We start from the raw sequence: 19,731 nt of genomic DNA on the forward strand, positions 1-19,731 counted from the left end.
TTACCCCCTCCCCCCCACTTTACCCCCTCCCCTTTTTCCTACAAAAAAGCCCCGGTCTGAGAGTGGGGAGAATCCCCCTCCTCCAAAGGCAGCTTTTCTGCTCAGTGGGGTCATGGCCGGGAGGCTGGTGCTGTAATCTAAATTCTGAAAGTCCCTTTTAATGAGATCCATGTGTTGCTGCTCTGCCTCGCCTGGCGGACTCTGTGTGTTGGTGTGTCTATGTGTGTGTGTGTGCGCATGCTTGGGAGAGTCTTTTTTGGACCCTCGGCTGGCCAGAGAGAGGGAGCAGAGATGGGAGGCAGCTGTGTAAACAGGGCTCAGAGTGGTTCCTGCCAAAGAAAAGCCAAGCGGGCTCCCCAGGCGCTGGCGATGTGGGTCTGGGGTGCCGCCTCCTGTGCCCCAGTCCCTGGGTTTAGGTGGGGGTACCTCTGTGCGCCTGTGGGGAGGTATGGGTCTGGGTTCAAGGGTGTCCCTTCCTAACTGGCTCCATCTCTTGACCGTCCCAACCTGGCATTACCCCCCTTACCTGCCCCCCTGCTTTCCCCCTTTGTGTGTGTGGGTGGAAGGTGAGTCAGCTCCACAAAAAGTCCCTTTTCCAGGCCTTGGTCTGGGCCTTCTTCAAGCCCTGCCTTTCCACAGCAAAGAGAAGTGGGGCTGGCTCATAAGTTCACTACTGGATCTCTCTGGCCCCCACTCCATTGCTCACTATGGATCTCATTCCTGCAAGGGCCCTTGTCTCCCATGCTGAATCTCTGCTGCTCCTGCTCTCCCAGCTCACCGCTACATTCACACATGCACACATGCACACACACAACATACACACAGAAGTGGACCAAGGGGAATTAACTGCAAACCAGAGACACCCCCCACTGTCCAATTTGCTTTGGTCCCGCTTGCTTGACCCCAAGTGTGAAATCCGGATGTTTCCTTTGGAACACAGAACACTGCCTGGCTCTCTTCCTGCAGCACAGTTTTTCAGGATGGGACCAGGCACGGCTTCTGGACAACCCCCTGCAGCCTTGGAGTTGCGGGTCACGTACTTGAGCATGGCTGGGGCAGGGGGTCCTGCTCCGTGGGTCAGGGACCTCTGCCTGGAGGGCTATTATCTAGCCCTAGCGGAATACCCCATGGCACCATCACCCTCTGGGAAGGAGTAGGTCCTTGTTGTTGCCCCCAATGCAGGCTGAACAGGGGGCACAGCAAGGGCCAGGGAAAGCCTCTTCCCTGTCTGGCAGGCAGCGGGGGGTTTCTGCTACTCCCCCAACCCAGCCCCAGTTCCCAAGGGGTCCTCTGGGCCATCGCTGCTCTTTTTGTCACCTGCCTTGGGATCTCATGGAAGATACGGCTCCCTTATCAGCGCCTGTGGAAGTAGCCCTCTGCAAACAGCAGGCCTCCCAAATTATCTGGCTGGGACTTCAAGTCGAATCCACTTTCAGCATCTCTGAGACTAGCGGAGAAGAAATTTCCAGCGCAAGCTTTCATGGACCCCCTTGTGCTCCTGATGAAATGAGTCCACAAAAGATCAGGCCAGAAATTTCTTCTCAGTCTTCATGGAGTTATAGGATTCCTTGTTACCTTTTTCCGTTGCAATATACAACTGCGTCTTTGAATATTCAGAGGAGATGTGTTGCTGCCACAGCCTTCCTCTGAGGCTGAGAGAATGTGACTCCTGACTTCTTTATAGTGTTGTCTGGCTCAGCCCCTCACAGCCCCCTCCCTTCTACACACACACAGTATTTTTGTACAAAAAACATTTATAGTCTGGTTTTTACAAAAAAAAGGTACTTCACTCTGTATTAGAAAAAGATTTCCCAGAAGAAATGGGAAATAACCCTGCGTTTATAAATATTCTCTAGCTGTCCGTAAAGCTTTTATCCCCAGGACAGGGATGGTGAACCTTTTAGAGGCCGAGTGTCCAAACTGCAACCCAGAACCCACTTATTTATTGCAAAGTGCCGGGTCCCTCTGGCTTTCTAGTAACAAACTCTGGCAAACCCTGAGCTGGGGCGACGGCACATGTGCCCACAGACAGGGCTCTAAGTGCCACCTCTGGCACGCGTGCCATAGGTTCGCCATCACTGCCCTAGGAGCTCTCCCAGGGAGCCTGGTCTTGTCCCTTTCCCCCCTTCTCCATCATCACCATGAAGATGAGGATTCTTCTTCATCATCCTCTTCCTCTCCCCTCCCATCCCCAGATTCCCCATTCCTTCATTTTTCCTTGGAAAGACGGCCAGAGCTGTTCCAGGACCCCTTTGTTGCCAGCACATGGATCCCTCTTGCCTTGGCCGGCAAGACCCCTTTCCCCACCCACCAAGAATGGATCCCTGGGTGGGTCCCCTTACGCAGGTCCTTGGTTTTTGGATTGGGGCCATCCACTTTCTATAGGTGTGCCATACGCAAGGTCTTGGAGGGTAAATTACGCCTCCTGTCGTACCTTTGGCCTAGAGAGGGGTCTGGTTTTTGGATTGGGACCCCCTTCTTGAGCCCCTAAAAGTAGGAAGGTCTCAGGGGCCGGGGGGTGCAGGGCCCCCCACCTGCTTGCAACAGGGGTGGCTGCATGAGAGGGGCCTCATGGTCCAAACCATTCGGGGAGAGAGCCTTTGGTCCATGTCCGGAGGGGTCCCCCTTCTCCAGGCAGGCCTTCACCCCCTCCAGCTCCAGTGGGCCAGATCCCTTGGCCCCCAGTGTGGCCTGTGCCTCCTTGCCCTGCCTCTGCTGCCTCCGCCTCCGCCAGACATAGTAGGAGACGGCTGTGGTCACGGCCACTAAGAGCAGTACAGCAACTGTGGCTGGCACTGCCACAGCCACGAGGCTGAGGCCAGGGTCCTTGCCCTGGGTGACAGGGGCGTGCTGCTGGCGGGTGAGGGGCAGGGTCCGGGCCTCCACGCAGTGCTCCTCCTCGTGGCCCTTGTCCCCCAGGGGTCCTAAACAGAGGTGGTAGGAGGAGTTGGGCTTCAGGGCCCGGACCGTGTAGTCCGGTAGTGAGGCCGGCAGGCTAAGGGTTACGGGGCGCTTGTCCGGCCCAGAAAGGTTCCAGTAGGTCAGCCGGACCCCCTTCAGGCGAGGCTTGGACTGGATGTAGCTCTGCAGGTCCACCTTCAGTGAAGTGGCCCCCACAGGCCGGACAGCAATCTGCTTGGGGTGGGGGGTCAGGGCTTGAGTGGCACTGGGCACCGTCGTCACTCGCACCTGACTCTCACAGTACAGGCCTGAGTAGCCTGGGAGGCAGATGCACTCCAGGTGGTTGCCGGCATCCAGTTGGCATGCACCCCCATTCAGGCATGTCCCTGGGGGACAGAGGTGGACCTCCGGACTTGGTTGGACTTCTGGGAGGTGGAATGGCGTCGGAGCAGGGCTACCATCTGTGGGCATGGGGCCACCGGCTGTGCTGGGCTCTAGTGAGGCGAGGCCACTGCCGAGAATGCTGGGGACAGTGGTGGCCAGCTTTGGGCTGTCTGTGGTGACCCTCAATGTGGTGGTGGTGGCTGTTGTGGTTGTGGGGCAGCCGAAATCGACGTACTGCAAGTGCTGGAGCAGCCTTCCGGCGTTTTTCGGGGGGAAGTGGCACCGGGTCTCCTCCGGCCGCCGGAGCAAGGCCTTACCAGCACTGAGCCAGCCCACCACCCAGCTCATGGGGCAGATGCAGTTGAAGGGGTTCTCGGCAGCCGTGAGGGCCTTGAGTTGGGGGAAGGCACCAAAGAGGTCCCGAGGCAGAGTGGTCAGGCGAAGGTTGCTGATGTCCAACTCCTGGAGATTGCGGAGGTCCTGCAGATCCTCTGCTCGCAGCTGGGAGATCTGGGCATTCCCGGCTAGACTGAGCTTGGTCAGCCCACGCAGCTCCTTCAGAACTGCGTTGGGCACTGCAGGCAGCAGGTTGTCTGAGAGGTCCAGCTCATGGAGGTTGCCCAGCCCCTGTAGCAGCTCTTCATCCAGGTGGCCCAAGCCCAGGCCGGCCACCTTCAGGGACTCCAGGCTGGGCACCCCCTGGAAGGCGCTTGGCTCCAAGGCAGTGATGGGATTTCGGCTGAGGTTGAGGAGCAGGAGGGCGGGAAGATGAAGGGGTGGCAGGGCCCGCAGGTGGTTGTCCTGGAGCTTCAGCTCCAGCAGGTTCTCCAGAGAGTCAAAGGCAGCCGGGTGGATCTGCTGGATCTGGTTGTGGTCCAGGTAGAGGCGCTCCAGGAGGCGCAGGCCATGGAAGCTCTCGTTTGTGACCTCCTGGAGCTGGTTGGAGGAGAGGTCCAGGTTGGAGAGGGTGGCCAGCGGTTGGAAGACCCCCCGGGGGAGGCCTGAGAGCTGGTTCTGGGAGAGATCCAGCAGCTGGAGGGCCGGCAGCCCCACAAAGCTCTCCTCACTCAGGGTCTGAATCCCGTTCTCAAAGAGGTACAGTGTGGCTGTCTCCGGTGGGAGGCCCTGTGGGACAGTCTGGCTCCGGCGAGAGATGCAGAAGACAGTCTGGGGCTGGCTGCACTGGCACTCGGATGGGCAGCCCTGGGTGAGGGTCCCCGCTGGCAGGAGGAGCAGCAATGCCCACAGCAGGAGTGGCCCCATGGCCTCGATCTGCAGGGGGAAAATGGATCAGTTGAACTGCAGCATCCCACTCTGAAAGGCTTTATGAAAAGTCACTCCTGAGGGAAGGCACCCACCCCACCTGGCAATCCAAAAACCTCTGTGCCACTATGGCAGGGGTTACTCTAGGTCTCAGAGTAAGGTGGAAGGAAGGGAGGAGGGTGCATTGACCCCATACCCAAGAAAGTTGGGGGGACTATTCTGGAGGGGCTAGGCCCCCCTGCCCCGACCATGGTGCCCTGGGTTTTTTTGAAGGGGAGGGACTCCTGCAGCCCAGCCTGGGTGTGGTGGGCACTGCAATTTCCAAGCAGCCGGAGCTGTTTTTCCATCCCTCTGTTGCTGTTCCGCCCCAACACACTCTCTCTCCAAAAACCTTTCATGCGAGCAAAGTTGCTTGGGAAGGTTGGCTGGGGTTGCGGTCAGATGTGGATTGAGGGGCTCTGAGGGAGGCTGGGGGGGGGTTCGACTCGCTAGGGGGGGTGCTGGACTCTGGCCGGCTGGCATTCCTCTCATGTTTACCAGCACAGATGAGTTCTGCTGGCAAGGGAGTCCTGGCTCAGCCCTTGGAAGCAGAGGGGGAATCTGGGTGTGTGTGCGACTGAACACAGGCTCAGAGAACTGGGGTTTTTGGCAGTGGGGAGCATGCCCCCCAACGGTCCTGGTTGAGCAGGGAGAGTCCTGGTTCAAACTCTTTAACCCCACTTTCTCAGCTGCTTGTAAAATGTCCTTGTTTCCCTCTCCTCCCACTTTGCCCTTAACTTATTTCCACTGGCATAAATCAAACTGCTGTGGCATCTCCCTGTTAGTGCCTTCAGCCATCTTGGCCACACTCTGAAGTTGCTTGGCATAGCCACACAAGTCCCAGTTTTCATCTGCAAAATGTTGGGGAGGGGATCTGGGGGCCACCCTCCCTGCTTCTTTCAAAGACTCAGCTTTGTTTAGGGGAATGGCTTCCCATTTGCACATGCACACACACAGAGCGCCTGCCCCCCTACTCTCCAGAGCCACCTGTCCAGGCCAAGCCCTCCAACTCCCTTGACCCTTGGCTGCCCCAATCCTAAATGCTTATCACCTGAGTCAAGCCAATGGGGCTGAGCCCTCTAGGTCCAGCCAAGGGAGCCCCATCCCACAAACTCTCCCTACGTGTCACCCCCATCCTCTGCTCCCCAGCTGAGCAAACTGGACACCCCCATTCCTTGGGTTTCCATAACTCCATACCTGACCCCTGCTGCACTTGGACAGGAGCACTTGGGGGTCAGGAGGGTGAAGTGGAAGCCCCTTTGGTATCAGTCCTGTATCTGGGGCACGATAGATGGAGGTGCCTTGGTTGGGGCAGGGAGGGTGAGCCATAGTTCTGTGCATCTGGAAGAAATGCCTCTGTTGGCATCTCCTGCACTGATTTGGCCCTGGGGGTGGAAATCCCAGGGGGGGAAGTCCTTGCCCCCTTCCACCACCCCAAAAGGAACAGGAGCCCATCCTCCTGGTGAAGCGTCAGCCTGCGAAGGCACGCCTGTCGCCTCATGACCAACCCAAAATCCCCTGGCCTGTGTTTCACCTCCATCATTTCCAGCTCCCAAGGCCTTTCCGCCCCCCAACCCCACCCCAGACATAAACAGAACCATTTTCTGAGAGTCCCCAGGCAGACGCCTCTCATCGTGGGGTTGGATTTCGTTCCAGTCCTGTTACTCTAGGCACTGACTTCATCTCTGATTTCATTCTGCGTAATATTCTTCCCCTCCTCTGTGTGTTTATATCGGAGCAATTGCTCTTTGGAGTCAGCTGAAACCTCCTTTCAGCAACCCATCCTCCTCCAAAGGTCACTAGGAAACACGGATGGAGGATGCTGACACCCAAAACTGCCTTTGGGGAGGGGGCTTTGGTCAGATTCAGGAGCAGGGGGGCTACTGCAGTTGGTTTATTTCTGCCACTCTATTGCAAATATCTGTAAACCGCCTACATCCCAAAGTTTCAAATTAATACAATGGAAAAAATACACAGTAGACTCTTTGCAAGTTGACTTAGGTTGTGAAGGCATGTTGAGATATATTGGCTTTCAACATGCATTGCAAATGAAGGGAGGGAGCTGTGGGGCAGAGGAAAACTTCTGCCCCACAAATAATAAGAGGGCCCTTCCGCACCATATGATTATAGCACTATGATGCTACTTTCATGAAAGGGAGGAAAGAGGACTTTCCAGGTTGCCCAAAGGAATTGGGGATAACAAGTCCTGGTCCCTCTGGGGTGCTTTGGGGGCATGAGAATCCGTCCAGCCCTGAGGGGGTTAAAAGTTGGGGAACCTTCTGGTTTTGGGAAGTGGGGAGAGACCTTAGAGGATGGATTGTGGGGGCATAGAGGCCTTTGTCTCTTCTCTCCCCCCCCCCCCAAAATAAAGCCCCACTGGATCATAGGGGCTGCCTATTCCTCTGTTCATCTGTCAGCTCTTTTAATAAGTCAGTTAATTAACATGGGGAAAGAAGGGGGCTGGTCTGGTGGAGGGAGCACTTTCAAGATCTTCAAACTCGGCATCACGCAGACAGGTAATAAAGGCTGGAATGTGCAAAGGGAGGAGGGAAGGGGACAGAGATGCGCCCCCTTTTTGGCAGGAGGGCCAGGCTGTGTTGCAGGGAGGAAGGAAGAAAGGGCTTGTGATGGGAGTGGATGATGGGGGGCTTCTCTTTCTCTCCCATAGTTCTAAAGAGTGGGTCCAGCCCCACTATACAGTCGTCACTATCATCATCATCATCATCATCATCATCATCATCATCATCTTTTTATGCTAGTATAGGTTAAGCACTCTCCCTGCTGCCCTATTTCTTTCTGACTTACCCCCATGCCCCCTTTCTTCCACCCTCTTGCAACCTCTTTCCTCCCCATATATATTTTATTTCATCTGTTCCAAGTGTTACTATATTTCACATGATACATTCCATAATATAATAATTAACTAACTTTGAACTAAATTTGAACTAAAAATCTCACTTCTATATAGTTTATTTCTTTACTGATTCCATGCTATTCCTCTGTTCCTCCAGGGAACAGTCTACTTATTTACTTTCATTGCCTGTAAGGTCCTAGAAGGGCCCTGGGGACGCAGTGGCTAAATGCCTGTGTTGCAGCCGCTCCTCAAAACCATAAGGCTGTGAGTTCAAGACCAGCAAAAGGGCTCAAGCTTGACTCAGGCTTGATCCTCCAAGGAGGTTGCTAAAATGAGGACCCAGATTGTTGGAGACAGTTAGTGTACAGTTGTCAACCACTTAGACACTGTTAGTTCAGTATGAAGCGGCATATAAATGAAGCTGTTTTTTAACTTTCATATGGCATATTACTTTAATAGTCCTATTCATAGAATCATAGAGTTGGAAGAGACCGCAAGGGCCATTCTGCCATGCAGGAAATCCAAATCAAAGCATCCCCATCGACAGATGGCCATCCAGCCTCTGTTTGAAGACCTCCAGGGAAGGAGACTCCTCCACAATCTCCGAGGAAGGAGTGTGTTCCACTGTCAAACAGCCCTTACTCTCAGGAAGTCCCTCCTAATGTTCAGGTGGAATCTCTTTTCCTGGAGCTTGCATCCATTGCTCCATTGGGTCCTGTTCTCTGGAGCAGCAGAAAAGAAGCTTGCTCCCTCCTCAATATGACTTCCTTTCAAATATTTAAACAGGGCTCTCATATCACCTCTTAACCTTCTCTTCTCCAGGCTAAACATCCCCAGCTCCCTGAGTCGTTCCTCCTTGTATATTCTCATTCAATATTCTCCCATTTCTGACCCAAACTTCTTCTTTCAGTTGCCCCATATAAATCCCTCTTTTCCCCACTAAATAGTAAAAGATTGTGCATCTGAGGAAATAGGCTCAAGTCTAGGAAAGCTCATGCTACAAACCTCTTGTCTTTCGGTTAATTTCAGAGGTGCTGCAAGATCCCTTTGTATCATCATATATTCTGATATACAATACTTCCATTAGTAAGGTCCCATCCTTCCTTTTCTTTCCACCCAAATAAACAGAATAATGCGATGGGTAAACTAGAATTGAATAAAGATGTTTTAAAATATAGGATTCAATAAGGAGCAGGAATTTTAGCCATGCAGTTATTAAAAGAGGCCCCCTTGCAACCTCTTAACCTGCCAGGTGAGGAGCGGCTGTTGGTGGGCCTCTGGCTGATGGATGGCCTGGAGCATTCTGGGTAATGAAAGCCAGGTGTGGGGCGAGGGGCTAGCCGACAGGCCAGACCACCCCCACCCCCACTCTCTTGCAGAGATCCTGGTGTGTTTTGCGGCCAAAGGGATAAGTGGGGTGGCCCCAATGATTGCCGGGTCAGGGGAATCCGGTTTCAGCCAGGCCTCCTCTGAGCGGTTTCAGGGAGAGAAGCCCCCTCCTCTTTTCTGGGAGTTGCAGCCAAGGTTTTTGCCTTTGCCGCTGCCTCTCCTTCCCCTGAAAGTTGGGGAAAAGTGAGGAGTGGGCTTGCTTCTCTGCTTCCACACCTAATGAAGTTGTTGTTGTGTGTCAAGTCATTTCAGACTTATGGCAACCCTAAGGCAAAACCATAACGGGGTTTTCTTCTTGGAAGGTTTCTCCAGATGGGTTTGCCATTGTCATCCACTGAGGCTGAGAGAGTGTTACTTAACCAATGTCACTGAGTGGGTTTACATGGCTGAGCTGAGAACTGAACCCTGGTCTCCAGAGTCATAGCCCAATGCAGCTACAGAAGCCCACATGCCAAGCACACATTATTCCGGCTGCTATCTCCTGATGGAACAACAGGTCTCTTGACCAAAAATTTCAGTGGGGCAGCTTGGTGAGTCTTTTGAAAGTCCCCTTTCTTGCACTTTTCCATGCAGCTCAGGACTCAGAGGAAGAGGGCAGCAGCCACAGGACAGGGGTAGATGTGGGTCACCTTGAAAGGGCGGCCAGCTTCCCAGGTATTTAATTAAGGGCTGCCTTTTGATTTGTAGAGGGAGGCTGGGCAGGGTTTGGTGCTTGGCTGGAGGGGAAGAGAACCAGGAGCATTAATCTTCTGCTGCCCAGGAATGCCAACATTATCTCAAGCTGACCTTTGATAAGGGTGAAACTTGAGTTCTCATGGTGGCAGTTTGAGTCCAATGCTTAAACTGCCAGACCATGCAGGCTCTCAAATATTCAGGCTAACGGCTCTTGATAGGCTTCCCTGCATTTGCCTGCCCACCTCCAAAAGCCAGCCAAATGGTTGGGCCCTACCTGACCCCGTGGTAGTGAGTTCCCCAGGTGAGTGCCTCTCTGTGCAAAGAAGGGGAGTGTTATTTTGATCCTCTTGAATCTTCTAGACGTTCAGTTTCAATGGCTCATCCTGAGTTCTAATGGTTGGTTGTATGAGAGAGAGACAGAAAAAGGAGGCAGGGGAGAAAGAAAGCCTCTTCCCACTAAGTGCAGGATGTGCATAGTTTCCAAACCTCTAGCTTAGCACACACCCAGCTTGAGCTGAGCTGAGCTGGCATCTTTCCCCCTCGGCTGACACTCTTCAGCTGCCATGGCAAAACTCTGCTTCCCTCCTGCCCATGCCAGGCAGTCAGACGTGGTGGCCTCTAATCCGCGTTAAATCCCTCCTGATTTCAGCGTAAACCAAAGCACGAGCCTCATGGCTTCCTCCCTGGCAGAGATGCCAGCCTCATCTCCTCCTCCTCCTCATCGCATTGAGGCCCCCACATCTGCCCTACATCTGTGTGCCCCCTTGCCCAGCTGCAGTATTTGGGAGCAGGCCAGTGGTAGCTGTCGGGGCCCACAGCAAAGGAGGGTAATTAGGGGTTTGTATTGAGGCATGAAGGTGCCAAGAGGAGGCGCTTTGCCACAGCTCTGGGGAGCGTGAAAGCGGAGTCCGGCAAGGGTCAGTGCACAGAGGCCCAGGCTGGAGCCAGCTCAGCATTTTTTTGGTGTTTGAAGGGGTGGCATTCTTGCAGGATGAGCTGAGAGCAGCCAGCCAGGTCCAAAGCCTCCTTGCCACTTTTTCCTGCAGTGCCAGGGGCCAGTCCTGGCACCCACCCCCATCTCTGGGCCACAAGGCCAAGGTAAACTTTGCAAGAAAGAGATCCCTCCCTTCCCCCAACCTGACCAAGCAGCTGCAGATGCAATTTGCAAGAAGACCCGGTGGTGAGCTATTCTTTGCAAATTGTGTCTGCGGCTGCTTGGCCAGGATGGGGAAGGGAGGGATCTCTAGCAAAGTTTACCTTGGCCTCGTCTGTGTAAACTGGATTAGCAAAGTCTGCTGCCATAACCAGGGGTTTGGATGTATGGAGAGAGCAAGCCTCAAGCCCAGCAGGGGTCACTCAGCTCTTGAGGGAGAGAGCCCCCCAAACTTGGGCATCTCTAGTGAAAAGATTCAGGAGGAGTAGGGGGCACCTGGAGAGATGGCGCCTGTCAAGAACCAGTCCTGGGATGGGTGGATGAAAAGATCCAGAACTCCCTTGCTCCTCAGTCATCTCACTTGTTGTTGCAGTTGGACCTCCTTATCCACGGATTCAAGCGTGTGTGTGTGTGTGTGTGTGTACACACCAAATAGCATGCCTTTATTTTGCCATTTTATATAAGGGAAACTATTTGCCATTGTATATCATGGGACTTGAGCATCCATGGATTTTGGTATCCACAGGGGACCTTAGAACCAAACCCCAGCGAATACCAAGGGTCCACTGTATTTGAGTTGTATTTGAGTTGTTCCTGACTTATGGTGCCCCTAAGGGAACCTGTCATGGGGTTTTCTGGGGGTGAGAGTGTGTGACTTTCTTAGTGCCATGCTGGCTCTCGTCTCTGTGCCCACCCAGAAAACAGTTTGGCAAATGGACAGATCAGGCTGGTGGCCTTACCAGCTGGACAGTGCCACTGCCAAGGACAGAAACCCACCCTGGTCTCCCTGGCCAGGATCTGCCGACTGAAGACTGTGGGGGTGGCCATGGAGCAGAGTGGCCAGTAGCCTTGCAAGGCCAGCAGCCCCAACAGCAGGGCTGGCCTCCTCTTCCTCCCTGCCTGCCCTTTTGTGGGTCTGGGGGTGGGGGGTGAGATTTGCGGCTTGGCCTCACCCCTCTGCAACAGCTATGGAGGCATCTGCTCCCAAGATGCAGCCCAGAACCAGAAAGAGAGAGAGTTCCTGGTGCCTCCCTCCTGCTTAAAAAAGCCTCCCTTGGTGGGGGCTGAGGCTGGGAGGGAGGCTGGCAGCACATCAGAGGCCGCCGCCCGCAGCATTCCTTCCTTGAAGAGCAAGCCCCCCCTCAACTGCTGGGATGGGGAGAGGAAGGGAGCGCAACTGCAGGGCTGTCAGTAGTGTAAGCCACATTGGAAACACCTGGGGCCTCTGGCAGCGCTTGGGGGGAGGCGAATGGGAGTCTGCTTTGCACGTGTTAGGGGGCAGGGTTGGGGGGGGGGAGAAGGGGACCACTCTCTGCTCCCTCTCCAATTTCACTCTCCCTTTCCTTTCTTCTGGAGCTGGGGTTGCTTTTAAAACCAGTGCATTACTGGCGGCGTGTTGCTGCATTGGCAACCAGGATTACAAAATGTGGGTTGCGTGAGGCTTTAATTGGAGTCACGTCTGCTTCTGGGATTACACAGAGCTCTTCATTGGGCAAGGAGAGATGTGCACCTCAGATACAAACCCTGGGTAAAGCCTGTCTTGGCACTTTGTAGTCCCCATGTGTTTGGCTCTTTCCTGATTTGCTTGACAAAAGTGTTCTATGTGCCACAGCAGAATGGCAACCATCCTTTGCCAACAGCACTTGGTTCACAGAAAGGTGGGCTCTCCCACTGAGGTGCCAGGGGCCACCGTTGGGTCTGGAGCCCATAGGGTCTTGCAGCCGTGGGTTGGCAACCTCTGCCCAGAAACTCAGGCCATGGATTTCAGCACTGGGGAAAGTGGCAGCAGGGGGCTGTGCCCCCCAAGAGGCAGAGAGTCATGCCACATGGAAGCAGAGTGGGGAACTAGTGGCGTTTCTCCATGGCTGAGAAACACTTTTCCTTGTTGGGACTTTCTCACTGGTTGTGACTGATAGGAATCAAGGCCCCCATGGCATATGGGAGTCATAGGCTCCCTACTCTTTGGTGGGCAGGGGGCTCCCTCCATCAATGGAGGCCAGGCAGTCACTGGCCACTGGCAAGGGATGCTTTAGAGAGGGTTGGGCCAGATGGCCTTTGAGGCGCTCCTCCAACAGTAGCCAATTCTGTGACAGAGGAGGCAGCCTTCCCTCTTGCCTGGTGGCACCAAAGCCTGGAGCCCAGGAGCCTAAGGTTCAGGGGGGAAGGCCCCACAAGGCCCTTGCCCTCCTTCTCCTCCTGGAAGATATCCGCCTCCACTGCTGCTCTGCGCTGTGGAAGTGACAGGCTTGGGTTTCGCTGCCGCCAACGCGTCTGCTGCTGCTGCTGCTGCTGCGGGTGCAACCAGCCTGCTGAGTAATGTCTGCTGCCCCTCTAATTATTGCGGCTTGCTTGCCCGGGTCAGGAGCAGGCGGTGCCAGGATCCAGCCCACGGCTGCCTCTGCCACCAAAGCATGCATTACGCCAGCTATGGGCGGATCTGGACCCTGCCTCTGGGGCCAGGCGGCAGGGTAGGTTGGGCGCTTCCCGCTCTCATTGTTTTGGGACGGCCACATTCTCCCTTCCCTCTCCTCCTCCTCAGAGAAGTCATCTAGGAAAAGCTCCCAGGGGCCAAACCATGGGGCCCTTCCTAGCTTCCGTTCCTTCTGGGGGCTGCTGTAAAGAATTGCCAAAGTGAGCCCAAGTGGCCACTAAACAGATGGCCTGCCCAGGCTGATCTTTCACCATCATCATCATCATCATCATCTCCTCTGGCAGACCCCTCGGTTGGCAGCCAGCAGAGGGACCCAATGTCAGTCAGCCTCTTTTGAGCCCCCCCCCCCCCCCATTTAGGTCTCTGGGGCCACAGAAAGCTCCCCACCGTTCCATCTCAGTGCTCAGCCTGGAGTGCCTTTGTGTCTTTTGGAATTTTCCCACACACTGGGCCCCCCTGTTCTTTGCAGAGGGTACCCATGGCATCGTGTGCCCAGCCTTGACCACAAGAGCTGTAATTAGCCTGGCAGCAGAAGCAGGCCATAATTAGGGCAGGCAGGGCCCCTGGCCTGCATTGCCATGGCTGGGCTGAAGGAACAGGGAGGACTGGGACTGGAGCACCTGCAGAGGCCACTGAGCCCCCTTTGCCCTCTCCAGCCTGGAGGGTCTCTCTTTGCCCAGAGCCAGGCCTCTCAGATGATGTCTAGTCTCCTGGTCTAATCCTGCACAATGCCTGCAGCCACCCTGGACACAGACTGCTTCGGCCAAAAGTAGAGGCACTTCCTATTATCCGGCCAGTGATGGTCAAGCAGTCGCAGCCATCCCAGCCCAGTGCCGGCTGCCCCTCTATCATTCTCCTTCTGCCCTGACCCGAACTGACTGGGTGTGTGTGAATCTCCTTCCTGCCAGCGTTTACCTTCCTGCTGGTCTTCAGTCTCAGCCCCAGACTGAGAGAGCCGGAGGCAGGACAGACAAGGCAGCCATTGTCCTGGTTCAGGAGGGCCTGGCGTCACGCCTGCCCCACTGCTGGCTCTCCCAAAGGTTGGGTGGTTTTGCTGCTGCCAGTGAGTGAGCGGCATCCAGACCAAGCCCAGGCCAAGGGGAGGGAGAGGGGCTCAGTCCTTGTCCCTGGGGGTGGGAGGGAAGGCAAACTCAGTGCCCCCCCTAAGAAGTTGCCAGAGGCATCAGCTCTGCCCCTTTCTCTGTAGGTGCCCTCTTCTCTTCTCCCTTAGCAAAGGCCAGGAAGAATTCACTTTTCCATGGGCATTTGTGTGTTGGTGGTCAAGACTGCACTCCCAAAGTGGCATTGGAGGGGCTGAGGATTTTGTTCTGCCCTGATCTTATAACTGTACCTGTTGGACTTCTGCCTGGGCAAGTGTGTGCCCAGGGCAGTGATGCTCTCTGCATTATAGGAGAGTTGTGAAAATTGTATTACAGAGCGGTCTGCATGCAGACAGTGGGCACTGCTCTGTGGGCAAGGGCTGCCTTTGGTCTGAGGGGTGGCAATTCCACATTCAAGCCTCCACAGAGCCACAAAACTCACTGGGATGGCATGGGACTCCCCTCCTCTCTTTCTCTCTCAGCATGACCTACCTTGGAGGGTTGCTGTCAAGATAAAAGTGGGGGAGGAGGGCCTGTATTCCACCTTCAGTGCTTTGGAAGAAAGGCAGAGTAGAAACTGAATGACCTAATTAGCTTTGCTGAGTCAGATCCCAAGAGAAGAGATTCCGGCTAAACATTAGGAAGGGCTGTTTCCTGATGGCAATTGCTGTTTGAGAGACGGAAGGGGACTCTCCTCTCTGGAGCTGCCCCGTTCCTGCACCGGCTGCAGGGGTTGGGCTGGAGGGCCCTTGGGGGCCCCTTCCAACTGTATGGTTCATTCCTGAGTGGTGGTGCTGCCATTAGGGAGTCACTTTGGGAGTGGTCCTGAAGCAAGACCCCCAGACTGCTGTATGCCCAAGAGATCCCCACCCTCTTGCCAGCTTTGTTCTTCTTGCACGTCTTCAAGCTAACCTTCCCATGGGGGTTTTCTCAGCAAGAGTTCTTTGGAGGGGGTTGTCCACCATGGCCTTCCTCCTCTGAGGCTGAGAGAGTGTAACTCAGTGGGTTTCCATTCCTGAGCAGGGCTTCCAACCTCAGTCTCCAGTCGAGCATCCAGCTCACTCTGCCACGCTGGCTCTGCCTGCTTCCCTGTCATTGTTGAGCTGGGATGTCAAGTATGGCTGACCCCTCCTTCCCCAGCAGCCCCCTACCACCGCCTTCATCTCCGGCCTCAGTCAAAGCACCTGCCTGACAGGCCTGCAAGACTCCAGCTCTGCTTTTTCACCACCCCCCCCTTCCATCCCTTTCAGGTGTTTGGGAGGAAGAGGAGCCAAGGAAGGCTCTCTTCCAAAAAGGAAACCAATGCCAGACATCCAGCAGCCCATTGGGAGCCCATTGTGGGGGTGGCAAAGCAGCAGCAGCACTGGAGGGGAGGGGGCTGGCCTTTACACCTCAACATCCCCCACCTGACACACACACACACACACACACATACACACACTACTCACACACATGTGCAGGAATGCTGCGCTCTTGCGCATTCCAGCGCCATGATGACACACCACCAGCAGCGACAGGAGTAGCTTTTCTGGTTTGCAATGCTCAGCTGCATTGCAAACCAGAGTGCAGGTGCCAGGTGAGTCCGCCTGGGGGAGACCTCCTGTCCTTCCAGGGTCACATCCATGCTGCAAGGCTGAGAATCCCTCCTGCTAAAGAGTCCAAAAGAGGCACCATCAGCAAGAAGAGGGATTACAATCCTAGAGTTGGAAGAGACCCCCAAGGGCCATCCAGACCAACCCCTACTCCAACAACATGCACACAACAACAACAAAGGTGTAGTGCAAAAGTCTGGAAAGCACTAAAGAGGAAAGTGCTAGTCAAGGGTGAGGTATGCTGGGAGTCACAGTCCAAAAACTGCCTTGCAAGTTTCCCCTTAGTACCAAGAGGATGGCAGTCAGATGGTGCACTGGCACAGCCCCTTAAAACAGGGAAAGCCCACCTGGCGCTTCAGGAGATGTGCAAATTCATTCAACCACCCATTAGAAGCCATGCAATTAAGGAAGGGCTTCCCCCTCCCCTCCGATTAGGAAACAGCCCTACAGCCTGGAGATGTGCACAGGTCATGGCAGATTCAACCCTGCCTTCACCTGCAAACCCAAGTGGGAGATCCATGTTCAGGGAGCATGTCCCACTGAATGGCAATCTCTGGTGTTGGGTGGGCTATTGCCTTGGGAGCTTCAGGAGCCAGCAAAGCCACTCATGCACCAGACAGGGAAGCATGGAAGGGACATGCCCAGGTGTTGCAACTGGTTGGTGCAGTTGGACTGGTGCAGTCAGACTGGGCAGCTCTTCTCTGAGCTTCCTCTTCCTACTTGGTTGCTCTGAACCCTTGGCCGGCCGTGGCAAACGCCCACAAGTGCCAGCGTCTAATTTGAGCATCAGCAGCAACAACAAAAACAGTAGCATTTATTTAGCATGCAGCCTCGCCTCAGTTCTTCCTGTAATAGCAGAGAGTGAAATGGGATCCAAACTGGGTCCCCCTGAAAGGGCTTTGGGTCAACCAGCGCCCTGGAGCCAAGTTGGCACTTGAGCGAAATGCTGGGTTTCCTCTAAGGAGTCACAGGGTTTTGAGTTTGGTCAAGATCCCAAAAATTCTGCCAGAGACCCCCAGCCCCAAAGATTTCAAGGTGCCCAGAGAGAAAAGCAGTTAGCACAAGGTGCAGCTCCGCACTATGCCACGGTAGCAGTTTCATCCCAGTTTAACAGTCCTGGCTGTAGCCTGCAGAATCCTGGGGTAAGGGGTTTGGTAAGGGGTGCCTCTCGTTCTCTGCTGGCCAGCTCACACTATCTTCAGTCCCAGCAGAGGGTCCTGAATTCCTGGCCACTGGACTACAAATCCCAGGATTCTGTAGGATCGATCCAGGACAGTGAAGATGGAACCAGAGGGCTATAAATGGTGCAGAACAGATGGACTCTGGGTCAGATTCCTTCCTCACATTGTACAAATGTTTTGGGAGGTGGGGGGGGGGGGGAAGCCAGGCCTTTGAGCACATTCCACCTGCGTTCTGTCCATGCATGACTGCGCCAGGTACCTCTGCTGCACCTGTGTGCACCCACTGTGCTGCCACTCACAAAACCACTGTCCCTGTGCCATGCCTGATCCTGCACCAGAGACCCTGCAAGCCTGGCTTTTTGCTTGCGAGGGGCTTGCCAGTCTTGGCGCCCATTCACGCAATCCCTTTCTGCCTGTGATGTGGCACAGTAAGTGGGCTCTGCATCCCATCGGCTCAAGGTCTGCAGAGGGTCCCATATGGTTGTTATTGTGTTCTGTGTGTCCATCTCTGACTTATGGTGACCCCCTTCCTAGTCATCCTGTCACGTTTTGTTCAGAGGAGGCTTTCCACCAGAGGCTGAGAGAGTGTAACTTGCCTAAGGTCTCCCATTAGGTTTCCAGGGCTGAGCAGGGATCCAACCCGTCATCTCCTGGAGTTCAGAAGCCAAATCCGTGTGCCATGCTGACTCTCCCTTATGATGCGCCTTCAAGTTGACGCTTGACTTCCGGTGTTTCTATCCTAGGGATTTCTTGGCAAGTTTTGTTCCGAGGACCTCCACCGCCGTGGCTTCCTCTGAGGCCGAGAGAGTGTGACTTGCCCCAGGCCTGCCAGTGGGCTGAATGTCTGAGCAGAAGGGGATGTGAACCTTGGTCTCCTAGAGTCCAAGGCTCAACCCACTTTGCCACCCCAGCGGCTGCTATCTGCCTCATACAGTCTTTCCCCCCAAACTGGGACACAAGCTTATACCAAGACATAATGAAAACCATATGAGAAGTTATGGTTAAAGTGGAGTTTAACGATGCAGAACATTAAAGCCATTCTGAAAGACAAAAGAGGGCTGGCACTGGTGGGGCACTTCTGCCAGCCTTGGCCCTCCTTGCCCACGCGCCCCTGTGCCCCCAAAAGCCCCCTGCCCAGATTGGCTCTCTTTTGGGGTCGCCTGGTGGGCCCACCTCTGCCAGGCCTCATTGCTTTGGATCCAGGTGAGATGTAGGGGGTCTCTGGCCCACTGGCAAGGGCCGCCTTTCTTTGGAGAAGGAGAGGGGCTCTTTTCCTTGTCTCTGTGACCCAGGACTGCAAATGGTCAGCGCCGGGCACGGAGTGTCAGGCCTTGGGAGAGAGGGGCTGCCAAGGGAGCCTGGCAGAAGGGCAGGAGCAGCCATGGGTCCTGGTCGAGCAGGGGCTCCCCGAAGCCCTCCTTCCTCTTGCCCCTGGCTCAGCCCCAAAGGCAGGCCCTGGGAAAACCCTTCCGAGCACCCCTCGCCCAGAAAGCCCCAGGAGAGACCCCCGCCCTGCCAGGGCCCTTGGCCCCTTCGTGCTCCCTCGCTCGGGGCTCCTTGGCTGCCCGGCCCGGGGCCTTACCGTCTCTGGCTGGCTCTGCTGCCGAGCGGGGCTGGTGGGGCTGGGTCAGTCCAGCAGGGGGCCTGGACGAGCCCCGGAGGGGGCCTCCTGCCGCCCCATCCCTTCCACCGGGGAGACCCTCGACCGAGGGAAGGAAGGAAGGAAGGAGAAGGAGGCGCGGCGGCAGCAGCCTCGGTGCCTTCCTGGCTGCTGCTGCTGCTGCTGCTGGGATGCTGCTGCTCGGTGGAGGCGGCGCCGGGAGGGAGGCAGGAGGGCGGTCCGCTCCGGCCCCGGATTGGCTGCAGGAGGGCCCCCTCCCTCCCTCCCTGCCTGCCTGCCTTCCTTCTCCGAGGGGGAGCAGAGGGGCTCCTGGGGGGAGGGTCGGGGCTCTCCTTTTCCCCGGAGCCCCTCCGACCAGGATGACACTCCAGACCCCCTCCTCAGCTGGCCTCTGCCTCTGGAGCCCTGGCAGGGATTTCGGGGGGGGTCCGTAGGACCTAGAAGTAGGGACAGTGTCCCCATCCCTTGGGTCAAACGTCGATCAGAATGGGACCGCAGCCGAGAGATGGGACGAGGATGAAGAAGAAGAAGAAGAGCCAGGATGGGGGAAGGGCAAAGGGCAAAGGCAGCCAGGACCAAGGAAGCCAGGCTTCCCCCAGCCCTGGCCTTCCCCATCGCAAGGCGAGAGGAGGCCAAGGGCCCCGGAGGCAAGTGGGCCTGAGGCTACAGGGCTCACAGTCAGGCAGGGCCCCTTGGCAAAGATGGAGGGAGGCTGCCAAGGGGCAGGGCAGGGCAGGGGGTCTGGGGATGCCTGCTTCCAAGGGCCAGCTCAGAGGCCATTGGCAAGAACAAATCGGTCAGCAACCGAAGGCTCCCTCTCAGCCTGCCCTGCCTTGCTTAGCTAAAGCAGCCCCTCGCCATCCCTGCCAGTGTTGTGTGTTCAAATCTAGGCCTGTGAGAGACAAAGGGAGGAGGCAGGGGTCACTGCGGAAAGGAGGATGGATGGATGGATGGATGGATGGATGGGGAAAAACAGGCAAACCCCTTTTTAAAGTCAGGCTTTTTTAAAAAGCTCACATCAAACACTTGCCCTTCCCGCTTTGCACCAAGAAGGCCCAGTGCCAGGGAAGTGGTGCCAGGTGTTTGTGGGCACAGCTCCTCTGTCCAGCATGTGGGGCGCTGGCAGGGGCTGGACTGGCCTAGCCCCA

The 19,731-nt window shown here is 55.6% G+C and overlaps 2 protein-coding genes across 3 annotated transcripts in view; one reads left to right on the forward strand and one right to left on the reverse strand.

Moving 5' to 3' along the window:
• The window catches only part of LOC121914803 (coronin-7-like), a 57,084-nt gene that overhangs the window by 26,743 nt on the left and 10,610 nt on the right, over positions 1 to 19,731 (forward strand). The window lies entirely within an intron of this gene.
• VASN (vasorin) lies at positions 1,737 to 18,767 on the reverse strand. The gene is made up of 2 exons (XM_042438509.1): positions 18,545 to 18,767; positions 1,737 to 4,557 (listed from the first exon to the last, which is right to left on the reverse strand). Exon 2 carries the CDS (start codon positions 4,546 to 4,548, stop codon positions 2,488 to 2,490), a length of 2,061 nt encoding a protein of 686 aa, XP_042294443.1. The 5' UTR covers positions 4,549 to 4,557; positions 18,545 to 18,767; the 3' UTR covers positions 1,737 to 2,487.

The sequence above is a fragment of the Sceloporus undulatus genome, chromosome 8, assembly GCF_019175285.1.
Source record: "Sceloporus undulatus isolate JIND9_A2432 ecotype Alabama chromosome 8, SceUnd_v1.1, whole genome shotgun sequence".
In the NCBI taxonomy this organism is placed as follows: domain Eukaryota; kingdom Metazoa; phylum Chordata; class Lepidosauria; order Squamata; family Phrynosomatidae; genus Sceloporus; species Sceloporus undulatus.

Bases quoted from the DNA above. Each gene is read 5' to 3' on its own strand.
- VASN (XM_042438509.1), bottom strand. From the start codon at position 4,548: ATGGGGCCACTCCTGCTGTGGGCATTGCTGCTCCTCCTGCCAGCGGGG.